The sequence below is a fragment of the Falco rusticolus genome, chromosome 3 (genome assembly GCF_015220075.1).
Source record: "Falco rusticolus isolate bFalRus1 chromosome 3, bFalRus1.pri, whole genome shotgun sequence".
Classification (NCBI taxonomy): Eukaryota; Metazoa; Chordata; class Aves; order Falconiformes; family Falconidae; genus Falco; species Falco rusticolus.
Genome location: NC_051189.1, coordinates 104,204,298 through 104,230,613, shown reverse-complemented (window position 1 = coordinate 104,230,613; position 26,316 = coordinate 104,204,298). Strand labels below are relative to the sequence as shown.

The 26,316-nt window shown below is 56.4% G+C and overlaps 1 protein-coding gene across 4 annotated transcripts in view; it reads right to left on the bottom strand.

The window, feature by feature from the left end:
- The window catches only part of AGRN (agrin), a 129,025-nt gene that overhangs the window by 69,533 nt on the left and 33,176 nt on the right, over positions 1-26,316 (bottom strand). For 2 of the 4 annotated variants that reach the window (XM_037381072.1, XM_037381073.1), the window contains exon 3: positions 11,211-11,231. The exons of the other annotated variants lie outside the window; for them this stretch is intronic. In XM_037381072.1, coding sequence (XP_037236969.1) covers positions 11,211-11,231 — 21 coding nt within the window. The remainder of the gene's footprint in view (positions 1-11,210; positions 11,232-26,316) is intronic. 4 annotated transcript variants of the gene reach the window in all.

Here is a 26,316-nt window from a genome sequence, read left to right as displayed (position 1 = left end):
GGGGTGCGGGCATGGGACCCCTCCCAGGCTCGCAGCCTCGGCAACCCCCGCGCCCTCTTGGCGGGGACGGGAGGGGAGGTCTCAGCACCCCGGCAGCCGCTCAGCTCCCCGCTCAGGCTCCGTACCACCGCGCTCCAGCAACACTGAGCTTCCTCGGCGGTCCTGGCGTCTCCTCCGGCGGCTGCTCCGGGGCAGGCACTCCCACGCCCACCGGCTGCTGACCCCTCCGGGACAGGTCCTCGGCACCGGGAGCAGCCCAGCGCTGCTCAGTCGGCCCCCGCCCCGGCTGAGGGCTGCCGTTCCCTCTTCCACGCCAAGGCTCCTTTCACCGCCGCTGCGCATCCATCCCTGCTCCGCTCCGCTCTCCTCCGGGGCAGCCGGTGCCCAGCGCTCCCCCGCCGCTGCCGCCGCTCAGCCCAGCCAGGCGCCAGCTCCCCAGCACCCTCCCAGCCCTCCCATGAGCAAGGAGCCGCAGCCCGGCTTCCCCCGCTCGGCGAGCCGCTGTCTCGCCGGCAAAGAGCAACGCTCCCCAGCACGGGCACCGGCCCCGTCACCGCCACGGCGGCCGCCGCAGCAGGGCAGCTCCCCTCACGCCGCTGGGACATGCCAGTCCTTCCCGGAGAGGTTCCAGCTCCCGGCGGAGCCCGGCATGGAGAGGCGGCACAGACGCTCGGATAGCGACGGGAGCGGCGGCCACCCTTGCCTGGGTGGGTGGGTGGGTGGGCGAGTGGGTGGGCGCAGCCAGCGAGGCAGCTCGGAACCCCCGTGCCAGCACCCGCGGCCCCACGCCGAGACAACGGAGCACGGATGGGAGAGGAGCCGGCGCGGCCGCCGAGCGCCCACCCCACGCCCTGAAGTTTCCCCGCCCGCTCCTCTGCCCCGCGGGGCCCGGCAGCCCCCCGCCCTGCGCCGGCAGCGGGGCTCCCGCCCGCCCCCTCGGCTCCGGGAAGCAGGGGGGGGCTGGGGGGGGCGAGCCCCTGCCCCGCCGGCCAACAAAGGGGAGGCGAAGGCGAACGGGCGCGGCGCAGACAAAGAGCAGGAGGCGGCGGGGTCGCGCTGCCCCGGCTCCCCCGGGACCTCTGCGCAGGCAGGGCGGGGGGGGGCGGCTCCGGGCACCCCCCCCCCCACCCCCGGGGGGGGGGAAGCTCATCGCCCCGCCGCTTCCCCGCCCCGCCTGCCCCATTCGCCCACTCGAGATGCTGAAAGGCGGGGAAAGTCCGCACGCGCTCCCCAGCATTAACCCCCCCTCTCCTTCCAGGGGCTTCCCGCGGGGGCCGAGACCCCCTGGGCCAGCAGAGCCACGCAGAGGGGCAGGAGCAGCCCCTTCTTGCCGTTTTCTAGGATATTTGTTCCAGAGGGTGGGAGGCACAGCCCAGCACACCCCACGGACCGGGGGCAGCCCCACCCCAAAACACCGGGGGAGCCGGACGGGGGCTGCAACCGCAGGGACCCCGCTGAGTCGGGACCCGCTGCGGGCCGGTGCTGGCACACCAGCTGGATGGGGGGCAGGGAGCACGGAGGGGTGAAGTGCTGCGACACGCGTGCACCATCAAGCTGTGCTGCTCCCTTCCTTGCCTACCTGCGTACCCCTACCCCCAGGAAGCCAGAAGCCTTGAGTCGCTGCTTCCCTGAGGTGGGATGCTGCCAGCAAGGACAGGAAAGCTGCCAAGAGGAGATCTGGGCTGAAAGCCAAAGGGAGGTCAGGGCCAAAAGCCAGATTTCTTGAGTGAAGGTCCAGCAACGGGGCAAGAGCGAATGGCAGGGCAGGGCAGCAGCTACAGCCCAAGCACTCCCAAAGGCAGCAATACCTGGCACCCAAGGCTCCCTGGGACCCCACTCCACACCTGCTCCCCACAGCCCCTCTCCAGGCTGAAGACCTGTCTCTAGTGAGACAGCACCCCTGGCAAAACACACGGCTCCCAGCAAGCCGTTCCCCTGCCCGCAGTACCACGCACCCAGAGCACCATGACTTGCCACCTCGTTTCTAAGGCACCATCATCCTTAGCAAACTGGCTGAGCTCCTCCTCACCACAGAGGAATAAAGCAACTCTGGAGACTACGAACAAAACCCTGCAAGAGGAAGGCCCTCCAGTTACAGAGCCACCTGAACACAAAGTCTGGGCTGATTATACACAGTTCTGCAGTTTCAGAGTCTGGTTTATCATCCAAGCCATGGGACAGGAGGCCCTCCCGGTCCCCCAGGCACGGCGGAGGGACTGTTTGTACCCTGCTGCATCGTGCAAAGCAAGGAAGGAGTCCTCAAACACCCATCCCATGCTCATAGGGCAAGATGAGTACTGTGCACTCGTTCTGTGCTTGTAGGGCAAGATGAGCACTGTGGAGACGTGGCAGTGGGTAACCCGGCTGTCATCAAAACTGGGAAGCTCATTGCAGAGAAGCTCGCTTTAAGTTCCTCCTGTCTCCCCCTGCTCGGCACCGACCAGGCAGCTGCTGCAGCCAGGAAGGGAAGCACAGCTTCCCCCCAGCCACTGCCAGCGGCCACCACCACCTCGCCTGGCTGCTCGGCCCCCCTCTCCTCTCCCCTTCTCTCCCACCACCAGCGGGGTGCTGTGCCTCCATGCGAGGCTGGTACAACTGGCCTGCCAGTGACACTGGCTGCAGGGGGTCTCCTCCTCCTCTCTCCCCCAGGGAGGTGCCCAGCTGGATGGACAAGCAGCCTTCGCACAACCCACTCCTCCCAAAGACAACAACAACTTGAGATGGGAGAATAACCCTTGCTGGCAGCATGTACCCCTCCCAGTCCCGACCTGCTCTAGCTGTGCTGCCCCTCCCTCCCTCACCTTGGCAATTCGCCTGGAGCCCCTGGGACACAAACACTAAAGCTGAATCCACCCACTCTCCGCTCCAGCGAGGAGATGCAGAGGAGACTGGGTGGTCCTTTAGCAGGGCATCTCAGGCACCACGAGTCAGCAGGTTGCCGCGTCTCCTTGTAGGATTGGCACAAGCTGCCCTACAGCTGCACCACAAAGCCACGCTGCTCCTCTGCTGGAGACGTGGGCTGGGAGCATCCTGGGTGTCCCAAGACCGCAGATGCAACTTGCCAAGAGCAGTACAGGGAAGAAGAAAAATGGAGAAAGGAGGAAAGAAATCCAAGTCACGTCCCAGACATTGCTCCTCTTTAAACCTGCATCACTCCCTCTCCTCCCAGGGACTTGCAGAACATGAACCCAGCTTGCTGTGAGGCATGGGCTGCATCCTAACCACCCTGACAGGAGGAGAGCCCACATGAACAGGGTGCCCGATGGCCTCATGTCCAAGGAGTAAGGCAGTCCCAACACAAGCAGGGGCTGCAAAAAGCCCAAGTACTACAAGGGTTCAGTGGGAAACACTCTGCCAAACCCTCTCTCCCCAGCAGACCCCTGCCAGGAACACATCTCGGGAGCCCCCTCACAAGCAAAGCCCTCTGCCAGGGAGAGCACTGGTGAACCAGGTGGGAAAGGGCCTCTGGTGCTGGCTGAGGAGCCATGGGGCTGCCTCCTGGGACATGGCACAACACCCCTCCCTTCACCAGGGATGAAGCACGAGGGCTGGCTGAGCAGGTTGGAGCACCTCAGCAACTGGATACAGACCTCTAACCTCACCGAACACAGAGCCCCCACCCCTCCAACCCAGTATTTTCCTCTCAAAGGGTAAGCTCAAGTTCCTGCCACTACTGCCCTGTTCCTAGCATCCTCCCCAGCTACTACAGCCCCCTGGGAGTTTCTAGAGCATCACACAAGAAGCCAAGACCTTCCCAAAAAGAAAGCAGAGTGCCCTGGCCCTCTCCTCTGCCTGGTCACCATGTGACCAGCTTGGCCTGGTCCTTCTGCTCTGCCTGGTCCTGCATCTTTCCGCTCTGCCCTGGGACACAGGTGCCAAACTCCTGTCCAATGCCTTCACCAGAGCACTGTCACACTGACACTGGCCCAGAAGCATCCTTCTCACCTCCTGGCTTGCTCCTGAACACACTACAACAACATACCAGAAGAACTACCCCCAGGTAGGACTTCAGAGCCATGCTCCCCTGGCAATTCCAGCACATGCAGGCTAAGGCCAGAGGCTTGGCTTCGAATAAAGAAAGAAAAAATCCCCAGAGGGAAGCGAGGACATTTGCATCCTCCTGCAAGCGATGCAAGCGTGTTTTCACATGCAAATCAGCCACTGCACAGTCCTCCCTTTCTTCCCAGGTCTGCAAGGACTCTGTCCCCTCCAGCCATTTGGGGGCCACTTTTAGGGGCAGCGCTGCCTCTGATCTAAACAGCCTTTGTGTCCTGGAAGAGGCATGTTCAAACTCCAGCATGGGCAGATCAGCGCATCACTCTCTTGGAAAAGACAAACACTTGCACCTTTTCAGCCCTGCAAAGTCTTTCCGATGAGACTTTATAATCAGAAGAACCAGTTGCACTGGGGAGACATCACACTTGCCTTGTTCGACTTGCAGGTCATTGGTTTTTGTCTGTTATTGTCCCCTCACCCTGTTCCCAGAGCTGGCTGCAGGCAGACACCCCTGTACGGCTGCGGCATTTCACAAATGCCCGCATCCTTTTGTGCCAGCCACAGCATGAAGGGACAGCCGGTCTCCACCACCACCACTCCCTCTGCTGACCGTGCCCACCACACAGCCCTTCCCTCTACACTTCTGACACCAGTGCATGAAGGACCAGGCAGGAAAACACAGCAAGACCTAACAAGGCGAAGAGAACATAAAACCCACCTTTGGCTCAGAAGTGAGCAGCTCAGAAGGGCTAGCCAGCGAGCCCAGCAGCACTAAATGCACACCACCAGCTCCAGGTGAAGTGGAAAGGGGTAGCTGTGCATGAGCCAGAGGCACCTGAGGCATCGGGACAGCTTGGTCCCCCGGTACCTCTACGTCCGGCTCAGTCCGCACTGGGACAGCCCAGCCTGGCCAGCCCTGGGCAGAGGGGACCCATCCCTCAGCCACGCTGAGGCCCCAGAGCAGCCCACCATCCCCACTCCGAGCAATGCTGCACACCTGTGCTGACTTTCTCCCCTTCCTCTTCCTGGGGACTGGGAGCTGCCTGGCTAGGGCTGCAGGTGTTCAGAGGAGGGCCAGCCCCAGCAGGGAGCAAGAGGCAGAAAGTCACCACATCTGCCAGGACAGGGGACAGCCAGCTAATTTAACACCCTCAGACACAGCTGCTATTCCTCTACTAGAGGCAAGAAAACATTATCTTTGAGCTCATCCATATTCCTCCCTGCCCAGTTTTCTAAATGAAAGTGTTCAGTGCATTAAGGCCTCCATGTGGTCACCAGCCAGTTTAAAGCCTGGTGCCATCAATGGGTTTATTTCTGGGCTTTCACAGTGAGGATGATGTCGTAGCTGCTGCCAAAATGCAGCAAACGGGCAGAAGGGGCTGGGCTGGGTGCAGCTGGCTGTGCTTAGTGTGGCAGGACGGTAGTTTCACCCTCTTGCTTCTGAGCTGGCAGGAGATGCGTATGGCACATCAGCACTGGGAGCAGCACGACCCATGACCCATGCACGCTGCCCTGCATCTCTACGCTGCCCTCCGACGGGGGACTCACGGGCACCTCATGGGACTCTGCGCCCTCAAGCCACCCATTACTTGGGAAGAGATAACACCAGCAGGAACCACCAGTTTCATTTCTTTCACCTCCCCATTTCTGCCTACCAGATACCAGATACCAGCCTGCAACATCAAAAATCAGTGCTACGTTGGGAACTGACTGACAGCTGTCAATCTCTCCCTCCTCACTGAGCTAGAGACCTTGCAGAAGCCCCCCCAGCTCCTGCTGTTGCCAGGCTGATTCCCCACCTGGTTCCCTTCTTGCTAATCCTGTTTGGCAGGGAGCTAATTGGGATTTATCTGACAGCACCCAATGCCTAGAGAGCCATTTTGTGCTTCCTCTGGGGAGGGCAAGGAGGAGGAGGAGGGGGAGGGGGAGGAGGAAGCCTGCAGAAGGCATTTGCACATTCTCCCTTCCTCATTCCCTCCTGCAGTTTTACAGGCTAATTACCAGCATTAGGGAGAAAGGAGCAGGAGGGGGAGAAAGTGGGGATTTTAATTATTTCATTTAACACTTGGCAGGACCCAGCTTGACTCCTGCTGAGCAGCACTTGGAAATAAGGAGCTTTTAAACCCTATCAACGGGAGACGGGGGAGCGAGCGTGGGATATGGGGCTGGGGTGGCCAGCCTCATGGCTAGGTTGGTGCATGTGCTGGGAGTGGAAAGGGGCGTTAATTCACACCATCGCTAATAAACAGCTGTGCCAGGCGCTGCCAGACAAGGGGTGCCTGGCTGCCTCTTCTGAAAAGCAGGGCTTCCCCACTTAATGACTTTGTCCTGAAACAGACCCCTCCTACCATGCAACACTGGACCATGCAGCTGTCTTCCAGATGTGCTTGGGGATGCCTGAGCATGGAACGGGCCACATGTGTATGCCCCAGGGAATACAGATCACCCTCTCCCAGAACTGCTGACCCTTCTCCAAGCAGGTGGTGTGCACACCACAGCCTGTGCACATGCTGCAAATACAGCCCCCCCCTGTTAACAGATGTCCCCCCACACGCACTGCACAACCCCCACACCTCTTCCACCTAGCCACCCATATGTGATGGTGACTGGGGTTTACGATGTTTCTGCCTTCCCTCCTTAAAAAAAATTAACCCCCCCCCAAGGTTTGCATGCAGAACTTGGTGTCCAGATCTAAAAGTACACAGCTGCTCCCCAAAAGCACACACACAGCAAAGCAAAAGCAACCCAGAGGAGGGAGGTAACGCATCTCAGTGCTGAGCCACAGGAGCCCAAGCACCCTTTGCCCAGCCCTGTCACCCTCTGCCTTCACAAACTGCCGCCCCAGGTGACTGCTCACTCGAGCTGCTGGGCTGCTGCAGGCCCCCGTGCTCCTGGCCCTGACTCCCCACCCCCCAAGAGCCCAACTTGCAGGCTCCAAATGGGGCAGCCGGGCTTGAACCCCCAGCCCCAGAGGACTTTCCAGACCAAGGCACCCAGCCAGGGATTTCACGCCTTCAGCAGCCACCGCCTCCCTCCCCGGTGGCTCCCTGCAGCCGTGCTGCCCGCACTGCTGCCCGCCGCGGGACTGCCCTTCAGGGGCGACACCGAGAACAGCCGAGCCAGGGCGATGCTGGGACAAGGGCCCCCTCGAGTCTGTCCCCCTGCGGTCTCCGGACGCTCGGGGGGTGCAGCACTACCGCTCCGAGCCCGCGGCCGCAGAGGCTGGGTGCAGCCAGCCCGGCTCCTCCGGCGGTCTCACACCGCCACCTGCCGCCCTCGCCAGCCCCGCCGCGCTGCCAGGGGAGCCCAGCGGCTGCCGGCAGCACCGGCACGGCGGGGATGATGCTACAGCAGCGCGAGATTGACGAGGAAGGCAAGCCTCTCCCTTGCTGGGGGACAAACAGACCGTTCAGCCACTTCAGTCTGCCCTGGACTTACGTTGTCCTGTGGCTACTGCCTCCCCGAGACAGCATCAACTCCCTCCGCCAGAGGAAGAGCCTTGCCTAACTACTGGAGTGGCTAGAGCAAACCACCCAACCCTTCATCCTCTCCGCGTGCTGATCGAGTTGGCTGAGCTGCGAGATGTCACTTCTGCCAACCCTCTTCCAAACATACACCAGCTGCTTTGCAAGCTGATGTAAACTTGTTCATCTGCAAGGGGGCGTGAGGATCAGCTGGTGTTGCAGAGTTCCTCAAGGATATGATAACGTGGGGGGTGCAAATAGGATAAAACAGTAGAAAACAAATGATGAAACAAACCTACAGCACATTTCTGGAGCAAACACACAGCAAGATAAAATTAGCACGTATCCCTGGCACGCTGGATACCTTCCCACTGAGAAAGCAGCTGCCACCAGAGTGCTTCCAGACTATGAATGACATTCTTTAGCAACAGGGGTGGGGTATGTCTCATACCAGGTCTGCTCAAAAGAGCAGCATTGGCAGGAGTTAGGGTACTGCCAGTAACCTCAGAATCCTACAACCACATCAGCAGAGCACAACATGATGCTAGTGAGAACCAGGCATGCAGAGAGCGCCAAAGCAGAAGCACCTCACTAAAACACCTCAATTCCTACCCACCCAGAACAACACTCAACGAGCAGCGGTGGTGGGGTGATGCAGGAATGGCCAGCACAGACCCTGAGCAAAGGTGAGCCACGCTGACAGCAGCAGCATGCCTGTACCGTGCCAGCTGTACAATGTGCTGCAGGCAGAGGGAGTGCTGGCAGCAATATTGAGGAAAGGGCCTGTCAGTCTTCACCCAGAGCTGCTCTAGAGAGCAGAAGCTGAACACCATGCCACAGGGCACCCAGCACCTCTCTGCCACCTCCTCCCAGCCAGGAGCAGCGGGTTTGCCCCCAGTTCAGCCGGAGGCCTCACCCTGCTCCGACCCTGGGCCTGGAGCTGAGTTACACCAGCCAAATGTTCTCACCGCACCTCTCCCACAAGTCAGCCCGGACACAAGAAAGCCTGCAAAGGCTAGATATTGCACCCGCACCGCTGGGTGATGCAGCTCGGTGCCAGTCAGCACCAGCGCCTGCCGTGGAGGCAGCGTGCGGGGCTCCCTGCGAGCAGCTCCGAGGCAGGCGCCCGGTCGTGGCTGCGTCCGGCACCCACTGCAGAAAAAAGCATCAACCCCGGGCCCCGGTCCAAGCTGTCTGGTGCAGCAGAGCTTTGTTAACCACTTCCCAGAAAGCAGACAAACCACAAGAGCCACGGAGCAGTGCAAGACAGACCTCCTGGGAACGCACAGAGCCAGACTTACCGCAGAGCGAGAGGCGGCCGCATCGTCCCCTCCTGCAGAGGGAGACAGGCGGCCCATCGCCCAGCTCTGCTGCGGTGCTGCTTGGACAGACCCTGCGCAGCCTGGTTCCTGGGGGAGAGCGATGCCTCCTGAGCTACGCAGCAAGGTGACGAGAGCTCAAGCACATCACTAGAAAGGAAACACCCAGCAAAAATGTGTGCTTGCACAGGCCCTCAGGGGAAGTGGGCAACTGCTCCAGGTGGACTGGGAAGGCAGGAGCAGCAAGAGCCTACGAAGGAGCAGAAAGAAAAGGACACCCTCTCCTCTGATCAACTGCGGTCCTGCTCGCAGCTTGCTCACAGGCACGTGGCGTGCATGAGATGCATCCAGCACACAGAGGTGTGCTGGATGGAGACACAGCAACGGGGAGTGGGCAGCCCCAGGAACACAGACCCTTTTTCTCCTGCTCACCTGCTGTCTGGAGAGCCAGAAGCAGGCGGCATCCAGCCACTGCGCCGTCAACCAGGCGCAGCTGAAAGTAAAATTTTTGTGCCAGCGTTGCAAGCAGGGAACAAGCATCCAGCATCCAGTCGGTGGGGCTGCTGGCAGCAGCGCCCGCACGCAGAGGAAGAGCAGAACACTCTCCCACCGGGAAAAGCGCGGTTAATGCATCCCAGGGCCGAGAGGCACAGGAAGCATCATCCGGCAGGGGATGCTGTCGGCTCGGATAGCTTCCCTCCTTGCTCCTGGACCCAGAGAGGCCCAGGATCCAGGCCAGGAGCAGGCAGCTTTCAATAAAACTTTTACGTCCCTCTGTTCCCTCTCCAGCACCTTTGCAGGAAGGGCACATTTCCAAGCAAACCCTCAGCCTACCCCTCCCGATCTGCACAGTGTGGCCCATATATTATACATCATGAGGGGCACAAAACAGGGAGGAAATACGGCAGCAATAGTTTTAAACAGCTCACCAGCCTCAGCTGGTCCAGGCCTGGTGTAACTCCCTTTTCCTCGGTTCGGAGGGATTTGAGGCAGCCAGCCACAATGCCCAGAGCAAGGCTAGCTGAGCTGCCAAGGCTCTGTCCCATCCCACCCCAAAAAGCCAGCTGCTTACACAGCTACCTACATGGGTCAGCAGTGAACCTAAAAGTCTCAAGATGAGCACAGTGTGGGCAGAAGAGCACCCCGAAGTCAAAGCTGGCGCAGAGAAGCGTTTTGATGCCTCTACACCCAAGCCTGTCCATGGCAAACAAGGACCTGGGACCTCGCGCCACAGCAGGGCAGCTGCTCGGGCACGCTGGAGAGGGGCAGCAGCAGCACTGGGAGGCTGTCCTCCAGCCTGAGCCACCCGTGCAACCAACTGATGTGCACAGAGGTTCGTGCATACAGGGAGAGGGTATGAGATGAACTGCCAGTCCCAACCACATGCCAAACACCTTTCTTACATATGCTCTGTATCCACAGCCACCAAACAAAAGAGCTGGCCATGAGGCTCCCGGGATGCCAGGATTCCCAGCACCAGGGATCACAGGGAAGTGGGCACCCAGCCAGCCTGCAGCCATGTACACTGCATGCCCTTCCCTCACCCGCTAAGGGCTGCTCTCATCAGCCAGGGCACACACATGGTTTGTTTTAATGACTGGGATTCACTGTTTAAAACGACTGTCCCTGTGGATGACAGCTGGGGCTGCTGCTGACACGGTGCAGGGCAGGTGAGGCGAGGGAACCAGAGGAGCAGGGACAGGAGGGACAGAACACCTTATGGGCTTTGACCCATACCCACACTTCACTTGCTTTTGCTAGAAAGACACCCAGAAGAATTGTCTGTGGCACGTTTGCCCACACCTGCAGCTTCACAGCTGAGCCAGAATGGGGGGCGCACATAGCCCCTGCTCTCACCCTGCTGGCAGCAATGCTCTGCCCTTCTTCATTAATTGCAGCAGGTGCAGCAGGTGCCACAAAACCCCCAGGCCAGGTCAACAGGCAAGCCCATCCCTTTTACCTCCAGTGTGAGCTGGGGCAGCGCTCTCCCCCCACCCTCCCCAGGAAGCTGAAGGTGAGAGGCTGAGGATGGAGTTGGAAATGAGGCAAGCACTAGGTGAAAAGTGTCCTTAGATCACAGTTTCGCACCCACAGCACTCCAGAGGCTTGGTGCTGCAGCAGCTGTCTCTTGCTTTGTGCAAGGACAGTGGCAATCCAATTGAGTCCAGGCAACAATGTCAGGCTGAGCAACATGGAGGCAGAGGGGAAAGCAGTTCTTCAAACTGTGATCTAAAAGCAATAGCTTCCTTTGAGGTGAGCGCACACTCTGCAGCCAGAAGGCCACGTGGATGGGTGTGCCTGTACCCACCTCCAGAAGGTTTCTATTGCTCCAGCACATCCTGGGTGGATGGAAGAATGACATGGACTAGTCAGCGAGTCTGATGGTGGATGGAAAAAATGGTAATTTTTTGCATGACACACCACCACTTACCAGCAAGAAGCTTCCTATGTTCTTTAGAAAGCAGGGGAGGGGCAGGGAGAAAAAGGAGAGAACAAAACAGTTAGAAACAAGAAAACAAGGCAGCTAACCCAAGCTTTCCTACCCTCCCCCAACCCCCCTCCTCCAGCGCTCTGCTATTGATACCACCTGGGGCAGCTTCCAGCTGTCTCTTCCATCCCTTTCGAGGCAGCATCAGACAGGCACTAGCTCCCAAAACACCCCATGGTGGCCAGGTGGCTGGCACCTGTATCCTGGGGAGGAATTCCCTATCCCTGGCCCAGCGTTCCTACATCGCATACAGAGGAAGCAGGAGAAAAACAACAGCTCACAGGTAGCAGATGTGGGCATTTTTGCCACATGTGGCAGGCCCCGAGAGGTAGCCCAGCCACCCCAACTGTGCCTCCAGAGACCCACACACAGCCCGGGGCTGGGTGCTGAGGGGGCAGTATGACCGGCACTGCCACCTTTGTTTGCAACACAGGAACACGCTGTTTCCCCAGTAAAACCCCGATTCTTCCAGTAGAAACCCTCATTTCAGGAGCATCGCTTGTCCCCTCTGAGTTTATTTCCATCTCCGACTTCTAAACCCATTGATTTAAATCCGTGTTCGTGGGACAATGGGCTCCCAGATCTGCAGAGAGCCAGAAAACAGCAGGATCCTGATGTTACTGATGATATTGCACACTGCAACAGCCTAAAATCACGCACAGCAAAAGAAGGGAGAAACAGAGAGCCCCAGAACTGTAACACTAAATACATGCAAATGACAATAAAAAAACCCATCAGGAACACCTCAGCACTAACCGCTGACTATCAGCCACACAGCACAAGCACGCTGGATTAGATAGCACGGTTGATCTGATCCACGGAGAAGGCTGCACTCCTGCCTTACAAGGATGGCTAAAGGAGGTCCTGGAGAAACTAACAAGTGCAGCCAAAGGCTCGGGAGCCAACATGCATTAACTGTTAAACTTCACGGGTTGCCTTGCCAATACATGATTTTCTGAAACAAAGTGCACAATTTGGAAATGTTCCGGAGCTGAGCTATCCACAGCCATGCCAAGTTCCCAATGCAGGCTCCCAGGGATCCGATGTTTCCCATCCAACTCAAAGGGGCACATCCTTTACCATCACAGCTTGATACCTCCTATCCAAATGCATCACCTGGGCCAGAATTACTTTTGAAGTCTAGGGAACCAGAGCACAAGATGAAAGGAGGTTCCCAACTCACATGATGAAAGAAAAGGTTAACAGTCAAACAGCTGAGCGTTTCAATAGTTGTTATTGAGCATGGCTTATTTGTCTGCCAAGTGATCTACGGCAGTACTGAAGTCCTGTAACCGTTGCAACATTCATTCTAGGCACCTACGGCACTAGGAGCTGTCCTCACATCCAGGTCCTTGTCCCACCAGGACATGGGTATCTCCTAGTGTGAAATGCAACCCTTAACCCCTCTTTTCTACTCCACCCAGCCCACTCTGCCCCCTCCCAGGCCCACACAACAGCTACCAGATATTTAAGAGCAGGGTGGAGTTTGCAGCAAGTGGTGCTGCTTGTGTGCCCTTCTCAGGCCGGAGGCTCAGAGGCTGCTGGAAGAGGACAGGTGTGGAGCCCCAGGGGAAGCACGGCCAGATGGGTGGGATGCAGGGGATGGAAGTGGGCGACTTCTCAGGGAAAGGGAGCGTGCTGGGCCACACAGCAGAGGAAACTGAGCAGGAGGAAGACAAGGAAGCAGCTGGAACAGAGAGCCTCACCCACTGCCCCAGCACCCGGGCTGAGGCCTCCCACGTGCTCTGCATGCCACGTTAGCAGCAGCTCCCACAATGGACTGTGGGACATGGGTAATGTGACACTGTGAAGAGTCCTGACAGCTCACTGAGACTATTAGGGGAAAAACAAAGTGAGCATTGAGGGCTGGAGACGGCCCCATGCCAAGGAAGTGACGTGCAGCCTTCTCCATTGGCAACCAGGAGCCCTCTCAGCTATAACCTGTTGGGAGATGCAGAGAAGAAAGGAAAAGGAGAAAACCAGCTTAAATATATCCCAGAACAGCACAGCTACTTGGGGATTTTTATTTGTAAAAAGAGGAAGAAAGAAATGAAAGCCAAGACTCCATGGCCAGCCCTGGTGCAGATGAAATATCAGTGTCTGGCTGCAGGAATGCGGTGCTCCCTTCTTTTCTTCTCTCCAATGCCTCTGAATTGAAGTGATGTGGATTGTGCCGCCCCACAGTCACATCCTTCTGTGAGCTGACAGCAGAGGTGGCTCTTCTGGGACCCTGGACAGCAGGGATTGCTGGAGGGAATGGGCCCCCCCTCCTCTTACTCCGCTACCCCAGGGGAAGCGGCAGAGCCCTTTCTGGCCAAGGCAGCCCCTCTGCAGAGCCCTCTTGTCAAGGTGAAAAGGCAGCACAAGAACAGCAGCAATGCATTTGGGACAGCAGAACAGACTTGATTTTGCCAGGGTACAGGAAGGTGTCAGGGGCTTTTGTTGAGGCATTCAGATACAGAAGCCCTGGGGACAAGCACGCTTGGCTGGGCTTTCTACAAAGCTTTCCTACAAAAGCCCACCGGGGTTTTCAGGGGATTTGACTGTACCTCTGCCCCTCGCCAAGGGAAAGGATGCAAATGCCTGAGTGGGAGACAGGCAGTCACTGCGGGGAACAGAATGCAGGCAGTTTTAGGTGTTGTGGATTTGGGGGGACACTCCCATTAAGACAGGGCAGCCTGAGGTTCCCTGCCCTTGCGGCGTGGGTGTAAAGGCAGCTCACCCAGCTCAGCCTGTTCACCTCAGGCACGGTGGCAAAATGCCAGCAGCTGTCGCACGTCATTTACCGTGCACACAGCACTTCTCACCCAACAGCCCTGCAGCAGGCAGGTCCCTCAGCTGCTGGCACAAGCACTGCAGCCCTGGCATCCCAGGAAACCCCCTGGCAGGGCACCATGTCACACCACCGCATCCTGGCAAGGAATTCAAGCATCATCTAACATGCATGGGACAAGTAACATGCCCAAGGCCACAGAGTGAGAAACTGTGGCAGAGGTATGCAGCACACACAGAAGTCAGAATAGCTCACTTTCCACATGCCAAAGCACGGCATTCCCAAAGCAGCACCTTTTCTTTAAGGTACCCCTGCAGGTAGGTTCAGCTGGGGTGTGGGGGTCCAGCTGGGGCTCTGTGCGGGATAATGGAGTGTCACTGCCTGCCTGTTCAATACCAACTGAAGCTTTCATATGCAGATACCAAAACCTGATGTTCACCGGGTTTGTAACAGCAGCTGCTTTTCAGAGTCAGGGAAAACCAGAAGGTGACAAAGAGAAGATGAAGATGCCTGGCCAAACCCCACACGGAGCTGCCAACTGCAGTGCCGCAGCCCTCAGGAAATGGCAATTGCAGCTTTGTAGCACTAGAAGAGACGACACCAGTGCTGCTCCAGGCCCAAATCCCACCTGGCTGCCAGGGCTGCAGAACAGGGAGGAGCACATGGGATGAGGGCTGGGTGGAAAAAGAGTGTTGGTTTTCCCTGTGAGTGATGCTAGCTCTAGTCTACCGGTGGGAAACAGAATCCCAGAAGGGTTAAGGGACTCGAAACACACTCTCTCAGGCTGGCGTGGCCACAGCAAGACTGAACACTTGACCCCGTGGAGCCAGAAGCCGCCTGTGACTCACGGAGGCAGCCCGGGCCGCTCCGCTCAGCAGCAGCCTCCCACCCACACAGCCCTGCACCAGCGCCGGCACCTCTGGACCGAGTCCCAGCCACCCCAGCCCCTTCCCACACATGCTGACCTGCAGCGCTTCCACCCCGCGGCTCCGGGCCCCTCTTCCTCAGGCTTGGGAGATCGCGCCAGTCCATCAGCGTGCACACGCTCTCCCTCTCATTTTTAGAACAAAAGTGCAATTGAGATGAGTTAACCCCAGAGCCTGACCTGCCTTTCAACTCCAGCATATTTCACTGGGCTTTGATTTTCCCTTCAGCATGCTGTGGCTCAGTCAAGCAGCTGCTAACATCAAGAAGGGGAAAATAAGTTTATTTTACTATACATTAAATAAAAAAAAATAAAAAAAGAAAGGAGAGTGGGAGGCTCTGTTCCAAGGTCAGGCACTTGACTGCAGAAAAGCCTCCCTGGACAGAACCGCGCTGGGATCGGGGAGCACGGCCGAGCTTTGCGGAGAAGCAGCGCAGAGCAGCAGGTGTTCGTGCCATGCCCGGGGGGCGCAGGCCAGCGCAGCCCTGGCTGCAGCAAAGGGGACCTACCCCTCCAGAGCACCCAGGACGTGCCTGTTGGCTTACTGCTGCCAGGGGCCGAGCCACTCTGTCGTAAAAAGCCATACTTCTGAGAAAACACGACTCGGACAAGTCACCCAACACAGCTGTCACAAGGCCAGAACTATCTCTCCAGCCACCCAGACCAACGCACACCCCAAAACCGTTTCCCTGCCGCTTGGGTCAGGAGAACTCACCGAGGCAAGCTGTCCTTTGGGCAAGCCCTGCCTGGAGGTCCCAACCTGAAGAGGCAGCCCTGGGAGCTGGCCTTGCAGAAAGACACTGCTAACTAAACACAGGCTCAGCCCCGGGGTTCGCAGGAGGGTGGGAGGTCTCCTCTGCAAATCTTCCTGCCTGCCCACTGGGATGGGCACAGGTACTGGATATTTACAGAATCACAGCACGGTCAGGGTTGGAAGGGACCTCTGGAGATCATCTCATCCAACCCTCTGCTAAAGCAGGCTCTCCTACACCAGGCTGCAGAGAGTCACATCCAGGTAGGTTTTGATTGTCTCCAGAGGACATTCCACAGCCTCCCTGGACTGCCTGCAGAGCCAGAAGGGCAGGCTCCGAGAGGCCAGGAGGGATCCCTGACGGATCCCAGGAATCCAACACTGGTGTTTTCTTTGCTCTCACACTAACGTCCCCGATAAGCCTGCCAGTGAGATCCAGGTTGGACTGTCTCATTCCCAAGGAAACAAGCCAAGGGTTCCCACGCCACCTTCCCGCTGCTCAGTGCACAAAAGCAACACAGACTTCCTGAAATCCCTCTCTCCATGACCCTCCCTACTGTTTCTCTGCATCCTGCTCCAAGGCCACGCTCTGTAGTGAGATAACAAGGCACTTGCTGCCAAAACCAGCAGCCGGAGGGGCCCAGGACCCACGCAAATCTGCATTCAAACAAAGACCTGATCTGAATGTCAGAAACTGCAGATGAAGCCCTACGGTCTGGGCTTACTGAATTCACCTAAAGCCAAAGCGGGATCTCTGGAAGAGCTTGGGACCTGGATGCCAAGGTCCCACCAAAAGCTGGGGGCACTCTGGCACCTGCCTCCAGCCGCAGCGGGCAGCCGGGCGGGCGGCAGCTCAGCCCTGCAGCAGCGGGCACCTCTGCCATGCCTCCCACACCCGGTGACCGAGACAAGGGGCTGGAGAAAGAACAGCCAGAGAGAATTTCAATCCCTTTAAACATTCAATCTGCACACAAAGCAACGAAACCCAAGCAATCGCACACTAAAAAAGAAAATTTCTCCATTTTCTTTGCAGTCAGCACTTGATTCTAAAATTTTCTTAAGTCTGGGGCATCCAAGCATCCCTGCTCTTGTCAATTACACACTAATTAAACACATTACACTCGCTCTCAAAAACATATCAATCAATTGGCATGCGATCAGCATCTAATAATTGCTGCTACTGAAATTCAGCCTCCCCAGAGAGGTGCAGTTTTTGTGTGTTAATTGTTTAGGTTTGGCAAGCGAGATGGGAGTTAACGAGCAGTCCAACTGCCACCTTGGGAGGAGGGTGCTGCAGAAGGCAGAAGAGGCAGCAGGGATTTTCCCACCTTCCTCCATTACCAAGCTCCGAAGAACAGTCCTCAAAACACAGCCAGAATTGGAACCAGATGTGTAGGAAGTGTCTCATTAGCAGTAATTGCTTTGCAAGGATTTGAGGTTTCCCCTCTGTGCCACCACCAAACACACTTTTAAGAAGCTGCCGTGGGTTGGGTACCAGGATGCACTGGTGGGGGCGGGAAGGAAAAAAACCCACAGGGCAGAGTCTCTACTACACTAACATTTTTATTGAAGCCAGGGAAAAGTTTACTCAAGACTGGGCTGGCTGCAGGCATCAGCCTGCCGAGCGGCAGAGGATCACCACTCCAGCAGATTAAGCTAAAAAAACTCAGCATCTCAAACCCTCTTTCTTGAGCGTGGCTCATCACGGCCAAATGATTCATGAAATAGCCTTGTGATTAGCTCTCTTGCACCCTCCCTGCCTTCATAAGGGGGAAAACAAGCACAAGACACTCCAGGAACTTGTCTCCTTCCCTGTAACTCAAGGCTGATTAGAGGATCTGGCAGGGACTCAGGGCTTCCCTTACCCAACTATCCCCGTGTGTAATTTTACCTGCAGAGCGATTTTCCTTGGATTACAGGGCTGAACCCTGAACAAATCAAAGCCAAAGACACAAAATAAGAACAGGTCAATCAGGCCTGTGCACAGAAGTGCAGAGCTGTTTCTGTTCCCCAGAAAAGGGAGACCCAAAGCAAGGCAGGAGAGCCACGAGCCGCCTCGGGGACGGGACAAGACCAGAGACCCCCTCAGCTCAGCCCTTGGCTCCTCTGAGTCCCTGTGGCACCGAGAACCATTGTTTTCTCCCTGCTGCACAAGTTCCCCACAATAGATGACAACTTACCACCTACATCATCCCTTTATTCTTGCGCTGAATTTAAACTTCTTCAAATACAAATGCAGGCAGAATCTCAGATTCATAGCAGACTGTCTTCATGGTCCTGCCTTCCCGCACACCACACCAGCTTCGATCACACCTCAGAAATGCAGAGGGACGCGGTGGTTAAGCAGCCAGCACTCCCGGCTGGGCCGTACCGCACGGCTGTCCTCCACAGCCGCTCTCGTCCCCTCCTGGGGTTGCTGAGCTGGCGCCAGCCCCTGCTGCAGGGACCCTGGCATCTTATCCCCAGACAGAAAACCCTGGGAAGCAGCACCGGAATCCCCCCACAGGCATCCCTCAGGGAGGGGCAGGAGCTACTAGGATAGGAAGCGGAACAGGAGAGGGTGTCACCTGCCACCCACCACACTACGCTCACCAGCAGTGCGGCACTTTGTCGCCTTGCTAGAGCTGGGTGAGTCCATGCCCCAAGCCACCTCGCTGTCCCAAGTGCCAGCCCCTACAACTGGGGTAGTGCCAGGGACCCCAGTCCCAGCTGGGGCATGCTCCCAGGAGGAGACCCTCGCTGTAGGATCACTCTTCCCCCCATTTCCTTCTCCAGCCTGCGCAAGACAAAGGACCCAGTCTTTGCTAGACATTAACTGTAACAGCAGCCCCCAGGGACAGGGTGGAAGAGCGATTCGAATGTCAAAGGAGGAGCAGGCACCCGCATTATTTTTGGTGAGATGAGCATAATTAAGAGCCTGCAAATCTCCTGTATTCCTTGGGCTCCTTTCTCAAGTCCCTTTAGCATGCTGTATCCCCTCTTCACTCCCCCTCCCCAACACCAGCAGAGCTCAGATCGCAGTCTCCAGGGCTAAGACAATAGCTGCTTATGTTCTAAACTAGCGCTGCTTTCTGGGAAGAGAGCCAGGCCTGGCAGCTCTCAGCAGCAGGGAATAAAAGACGTGTTTGTGCTATGGAGCCCCTCTGCACCAGTGGGGCACCCTCAAAGGGAGGCAAAGCCATCAGCCTGCTGGGGATCCGAAACAGAAACGCAGACAGATGCCCTGGGCTTAGCGAGAGGGGAGTGAGAAAGACCACAGAACCGCAATAGAAGAGAGCGCCTTGTTCAAGCAAGCTGTACAACCGGCAGCAAGCAAGGCTCCCGGGCACAAGCAGATGCACAGCATCCCCCCGACAAGAGCTGAGCTGAAGCTGCAGCACATCAGGCTGCTGAAATCAGTGGGAACCGAGGACGCTCCGAATACTGGGGCCACTCGAAGCAGGAGGCAGGTCCATGGTAGAACATGGGCACCATCCCCACCAAGACCACGCTGCATGTCAGCAGGGTCCATCTGAGCATGAACAACAGTGATCTTGGCTGCAGCGGAGCTCCCCCCACCCCGCAGCAGGGAGCGGGCACAGGCAGGCAGCCTTGTGTTTTGCCAGTCGTTTCTTCATGCTCGCTGCTGCCAAGCCTGAGCGCGCAGTCCCAGGGGATCTGTCTCCTCCTCCGCAGCATGGCACTGGACGCCTGTGCTGCAGGCAAGATGACAGGAGGTGCCCTTTGCTCCCTCTAGAAGTCCCTGGCGAGGCAGAGGGTCCCATGCTGCAGGGGCCACGGATGTCCTAGTGGCAGTCAAGCCTGGGCAGCGGCAGACCAGACCCACCCCAAAGCCTGAACACTGCTCCACTGCTTTTGCACCCTGTGTGTAGCTGGCCAGGAGGCGATGAAATCACACGCTTGTCCTCTTCGCCATCACAGCCACTTCAAGTGCAGCAGGGTGGGAAGCTCAGCACAAGAGGTGACACCCACCTTGGCTGCTGCCCTTTGTGGAAGAGCCCAGGGTCAGCAGAGACCACACCACGGGCAGGCACCACACTCAGTACAAGCTACGGCTGGCTGCCTGTCCAGGTCAGAAAGCAGGAATGCCTTCCTCAGGCCAGGGCTGCATCCCCTGCCTCCAGCCAGGGACACGGGTCCAGCCTCAAGACCAGCCGTCCTGCCTGCTGCCGACAGAGGCATCACACCAAACTGGTGAGGCTAAAAGCACACAGGGCCTTCCCACGCAGGGAATTTTCTGGGCTGAGCAGCAAGTGCAGCAGCCAGCCTGCAACCCCATTAGCTACCCAGTATGGATACTGCCCCTGTCCTTGACAACACAGCCTTTTGCCACCTCTACCATGCCCCCGGCAGTACATAAGTCATTTCTTGATATCCTTCCTCCCAGCACTGCTGTCAGATGCAATAACCAACACCAGTGTCTTTAAAATGTCCGTGTTTCAATGCTGTGGAACAAAATGCAAATCAATTAATCTAAAATAAAATGTTTTAAAAAAAATGGAGAAAAAAAAATCAAACTGGCCTCTTCTTCTTCTTTCTTTTTATGAAGCTTTAAGATTGCTTTTTGACTGTCCTGAATAATTGACGTTAACATGAAAATTTAAAGTCTTTCAAGATTTCATTAAAATTTATTCTCCTTCCCTTTGGAGAATTGTCATTGCCGAGTCCCATGTAGGGCAGACAACACAAGCAGCTGCCTCCATTCACAGCATTTAACTTCATTCTCTCTGGCTAAAGAAAATTCCCTCTTAATTGTTTAATGGAGACCCTGAAATAACATACGTCACTGCTCCCCATCATCAGTTTACTAATCCCACTCCCACCCGATTCCAGCACAAATCCTGCATTTACCCTACCTCCTTCAACCCATTTAAGCTGCACCATTTCCCCACCACTCCTCCTGCCACAGCAGGAGCACAGCACGAGAACGGGCTCCTGCACTGAGCCAGCGAGGCAGCCCCCTTCACCCCTTCCTTGCACTAGCTAGGTGCCGTCTTCCCTTCCCAGCATCACATATTCACTGGTGGGCACGGCCCTTCATAGATGAATGAAGTCTTGCATCTCTCAGCAGCAGGGATCCGAAGAAACCCTCTAGCGTAAGCCAGCCTCTAGCAAAGGGCAGTAAGCAGACACTTGTGCAAGGGCAGCACTACCATCATGGTCCATTCCAGGATGCCCAGTGCTGGTGGCCATGGTCCTTCTCAGCATGCTGCCCTGTGGGAAGCAGTGGTTCTGGTGGAGGGGGGAAAATGTGACTGCAGCACTGCAGGAGCACCCGAGCAAAGGCGGTCCCCGGAGCAGCAGGGGAGCATAGCCTGGCACAGCCCTGGGAGAGAGGGGGATTCGCAGGGCACTGCAAAGGGGTCCCACACCCAGCAAGCATCCCATTCCTGGAGCAGCAGTGGAGAGCTTGTCCTGCTCCCACTGCTAGCCTCAGCAGGCAGCTGCCCAGCTCCTTCCTAACAGCGAACTGCCACATCCAATTAGGTTTCCCATGAAGAGAGCAGCCCTAGCCCAGGAAACCCAAGACAAATGGCAATGTTTTTAGAAATATGTATTTTTAAATTGCAAGGCTCCAAGTTGTCTTTAAAAGGCCAAAATGTGTTTCCCTGGAGCAGCTGCAATGCAGGAATGGCAGCCCTCGGTTGGGCCATCATATAACTTAATGCACACAAGGAAAACAGCAGAGACCAGGAGAAAGAAAAATAAAAAATTGAAGGCTCGAGCTGGTGTTAGTGCTCTTAAAACGGTGCCGAGGCTATCAAACCCCACCAGGCTTCCCTGTGAGTGCTGCTCTGCGGCACCCTCGGCAGCCGGGGCTGCACCGAGAGGGTCGGGTTTCCTATTAAATCACAGCACCAGACTGGCGGCACTGTTACCAATTAAGTGTTATAACCTTCAGCGAAGCTTTCCCAATTTACCCCACTTGACCAACTGACCCTGAAGATTTTGAACAGCCTCTATAAATCCTACTGATCTTTACCGAAGTCAAACTCATACGGGTTTTGTTTCCAGAAGGGAAATTATCACGGAGCAAGAATGTGGTACTTGCACTGACCATTAACCTCACACTTTCAAGCACAAGCTGACCCTTTTCTCTTCTTGGTAAATGGAGAAGCTGGCACTTCAGAAGATATATGCTCCAAAAGGCTCCCAGCAGCAATACTAGCACCGAGTGCTCACTTCTCCACACGCTCATTCCTAAGTAAACCTTCCAAGCATCGGAACAGGCTGCCCAGGGAGGTGGTGGAATCACCATCCCTGGAGGTGTTTAACAAATGTGTAGATGTGGTTTAGTGATGGACTTGGCAGTGCTGGGTTAACCTGGACCTGAAGATCTCAAAAAGTCTTTTTCAACCTAAATGATTCTATGATTGGAGGGAAAACCACTGCCCTTCCAGCTGCAAGGGGAGCCAGGGCAGAGGCTGCCTTCACTCTCAGGGCTCCCTTCTCACAGCAGGGCTCATGCATACCCTCTTCCAAAAGGATGTAACAAGGATCAAGCTACAGCCATCATGCCCAGCAGTTAGTGCCAAGACCAAGGACTACAGCATGAGTTCATGCTCAGGAGACCAGGGAAAAGACAGAACACAAGGCAAGGATGCAGTGCTCTGGTTCCCAGGACATTTCCTTCCTGACCCATCAAGACAGGCCAGGTCCAGCACACAAGCAGCTGGGAGGAGAGCACCAGCAGGGTATCTCCCACTACCATGAGATTTTTCTGGACCACAAGTGGTAAAGCACGAGAGATTTAAAGTCCTTTCCAGGTACGTTATGTACTAAAGGGTACAGCAAAATCAAGAGACAGATGCCAGGATGCAGAACAGTTTCTAGCTGCAAAGAGCAAACAGGGCTATTATAAGGCATCATTAGCACAAAAGAAAACAGGCTGGGAGACAGCATGGCACAAAAGCCCACAGCCAGGTGAAGCAGGATTAGAGGTAGCAGCCAGTCACTCCAAGCAAACAAGTTTTCAGCCAGTAATAGAGGCCAGCAAAGCTGGCAGTGTGGTTCAGTGAAGGGCTTGTAGCTGCCCATTCCAAAGCCTTAGGGGTAAAACAAGGAAAAAACCAAAATAACCCTCATTAAAAACTGCCTCCCCCCTACTTCTCTAAGCCAACACGTTGTCGGTGGTCCAAAGCAAAAGCCTGACAGCATCCAACCGCACTAGGTCGCTTCTGCTTCAGTGTTGCAACTCTCAGCATTTCCTCTTGCCTGCCCCTAACATGTTCTCCTGCAGAACTCTAAAGGCTCTGCATCATATCTGCCTGCAGGAGGGCCAGGAAGACAAGCTGGGGTCTTTTCTCTGATCACGGAGCTTTAATGGTCCTAGCAGGAAGCAGAGAAGGTCAAGATTTTTTTGTTATTGTTTTTTAAAAAGAAGATTTTAAACTGAACAGAGAAGAAAGGTTCAATCCATCTACAAGGACATCTGGTGTGGGTCCCAGTGTGAATGTGGGAGCGTCAAAAGAAGCCAGCCCTGTCACCCTTCCTGGTTTGGAAAGCATCACCACCAACTCTGACTGCTCGTACAGAGATGCAGAAGAAAAGCCCCCAGTTTAAAGCATTCCAGATATCCTTATCTCCACCTTCATGATTCCTGCCCAGCCACTGACACTTAATCGAGCAGTTGATACAGAGGCACAGCCCATCCCACTTCTGCAAAGTGAAAGTTTTATTCCCACTCCTCTAACAACAAGGAGAAAGGGGCAGAGGTGGTTTCTTTTGTGGCAGTGGGCAAGTAGGACAAGCTTTTTCTGTCCCCTTTCCCCTTGTGCTCTGCTCACCCCTGCCACCCGCACAGGAGAGCTCCCTTCCCGCAGAGAAGCTCTTCAGGCAGCCGTGCACGCTCACTGCTGCCTGGGCTAGCGACTGCCCAGGAACTGGCTGACCCAAGTAATCAGCCTCCCATGCACACACTCTGCTCCCTTGAAGCCGTAAGTTCCCATCACACAAGGCGTCCTTGTGTGTCAGGACCGAATGCGTCCCAGCCTCCCCTGCCCCACTTACAGTCCAAGAAAGGAGATAAATGCTGTTCTTACCTAGTAATGAATAATCCAGAATCCACATGGGAGAGGACAGCACATGCAAAAAAATGAGAGCAAAAAACAGTTGGTCAGACCAGAGTAAACTCTGCCCACGGACTGGCAAAGCAGAGCTGCTCTGCTCCGCTGCTCGCTGGGCAGGGCAGCCCCGAGCTGGGGCGAGGGAGCAGCCACTGTGCTCAGCCAGCTCCGGCTCTGCCCCCTCACCCCCTGCACGGCAGCTTCCCCACCCCACTCTTGCTCACCCCCAGGAGCCACCAGCTGCTCAGTGGACCTGCTCAGCATCACCCCTCACCTGCACCGACTCCGAGCCACGGAAATGGTGTGGGTCAAAGGCCCACGAAGAACAGCCCGGATAAAGGCAAGGGAGAAACCACAACCCCTGCAGGGACTCCGGCAGAAGGCAGATAAGCCCTATCAGTGGCGCAGAGGACAGTGAAGCCCCTGGCTCCTGCCACACTGCTGACAAGCAGCTCAGGGAGCAGGCCTGACCCCCGCAGGATCAGGCACCCTGAGTCCTGGGGGCAGCAGCATACCCACACCTCTTCTGTGTGCTACAACAAAAGTTAACCCAACACGGGGGAAAGCAGACAGATTAAGCAGAAGAGCGCTTGCCTTTCCCCAGGCAGGGGAGATGCCCAAGCAGTGCTTGAGCCAACCAGATAAAGGAGATGCCCACTAAAAGCCACACAAATTGTGTACTTGGTGGCAGGGAAGAGGCAGGGTGGTAAGGGCCAGCACAGCTGGGTAACATCAGCTAGCGCAGTGTGAAATGGGTGACACACCTCAAGGGAAAAGGGTCCAGCTGCCAAAAAAACAGCCAAGAGGCATCTATCAGGAGCCCTGCCAAGACAGAGGGGTATTCAAAGGATGCACACACAGCAAGGATGGGGAGGAAGAAAGCAGCAACCAAGCTGATCTCTTCCCACAGCTCCCCTCACGCTAGATTTCCACAAAGCCTCAGACCTCTCTGTGCCAAAGGCATGCACTCTGCAGTGCGGCAGCCAGGGTATTACATGGGATATCAGCAGAGAGGCCGGGGGGGCGGGCGGTAGGGGGTGGGCAGGGGAGAAAGAAACAGGAGGTGAGCAAGCAAGCAGACTCTCCTGCCCTGGAGGTCCCAGGTCCATCTGTCTTGTGTCACCACATGCACCAAACGCCTCCTAGCTTATATGGCAAAGGCTAGCAGGACCTCCAAAGGCTGCTGGCTGGCAACTCCACTACCACCTCTTCCTCCCCAACCTCCCCACCATGTCTGTTCTGTAGAACACAGTCAGACCCCCTTCCTCCTCTGCTGCAAGGGATACACCTGAACTGCTCCGTAGGGGGGAACACACAACTCTTAAGACTTATTCTGCAGTCCCCTCTGAGGGCTGGGATAGGTGGACAAAGTGCAGGAGACCTGAAGGAGCCAATGAATCCCAGTCAGCTGGAGCAGCCAAAAGCAAGAAACTACTGCTGGCCCACACTGCGCCAGCCTCATTTCCTTATGGCAGGTTTTAATCTCCTGATTGGGCTGCAGTGACGCTCCCAGCGCAGGGACAGGGTTCTGCAGCTGAAGTCACCTGAATGGCTCAGAAAAAGCTGGTCAAGAGCCAGGGCTAGAAAAGCCCCAACACCTCCACCGGCACTCGGGACAACCCAGCCCTCTCCCTCACCCTCCCCTGGAGATACTGCTCTGCTGAAACAGGGGGAGAAGCCATGGGACAACAGGGGCTCACCAGAGGTGACCTGAGGATGTAAGTGGTAGGCACTGGAAAGGTTTGCTGCCGGTTCAAGAGAGCGGCTTGCTGTCCATACACAGCACTCCCTCGCACCCAGTGCTGGCACATAAAGCAACAGGAACAAACGCAGTTTTTGCATTAACTGTGCGAAGTGACCATGGAAGAGGACTTGGGCCTGCACTTGCTGATCCTGCCCCAGCCCTGATAAAGCAGTTACGAACCCTGGTAAGTCCCCTTGCTATCTCTTTCAGTTGACCGCTTATTTGTCCACTCTTCCCATAAAAACGCAGCATGTCCCTACTTTGCTTGGCTCAGAAGATGCCTGCAGATGGGCAGCTCGCCCTTGCCACAGCAGCAGGGCAGACCTGGCTTAACTGTCCTCTGGAGAAAGGCAAGACCTGGGACTGTGAGCAGCCCAGGAATCAAGACACCAGGAGATGCCCCTCCACGTTTAACTGAAGGGCCAACCCCCAGGGTGCCCTGGCTGTTCTCTCCTTACAGCTCCAACCGCCCCAGCATGGAGCCTGAACATTGTGCTGCACCAGGGAGCTGGCTGGTGCTCAGCCCCAGGGGCCAGCCCACCCATTCACCCAGCTGGTCCCTCCAGGCTGTGGTGTGGCGTAAAACTGCTCTAGATCAGGAGCAGAGTCCTGTCCTAGCAGCGGGCATGCCCTTGGGACTGCATCAATCTCACTCCATTTTAACACAGAGTGCCACTCCTGCACTTTCCCTCCTTGGTGAACGAGGAGATACCCCTCCAAAAGGGTGCCGAGACCAAAATGCAGGTTAGAGGTGCTCTAAAATTCCCTTAAGATCAGCATGGTGGACTGT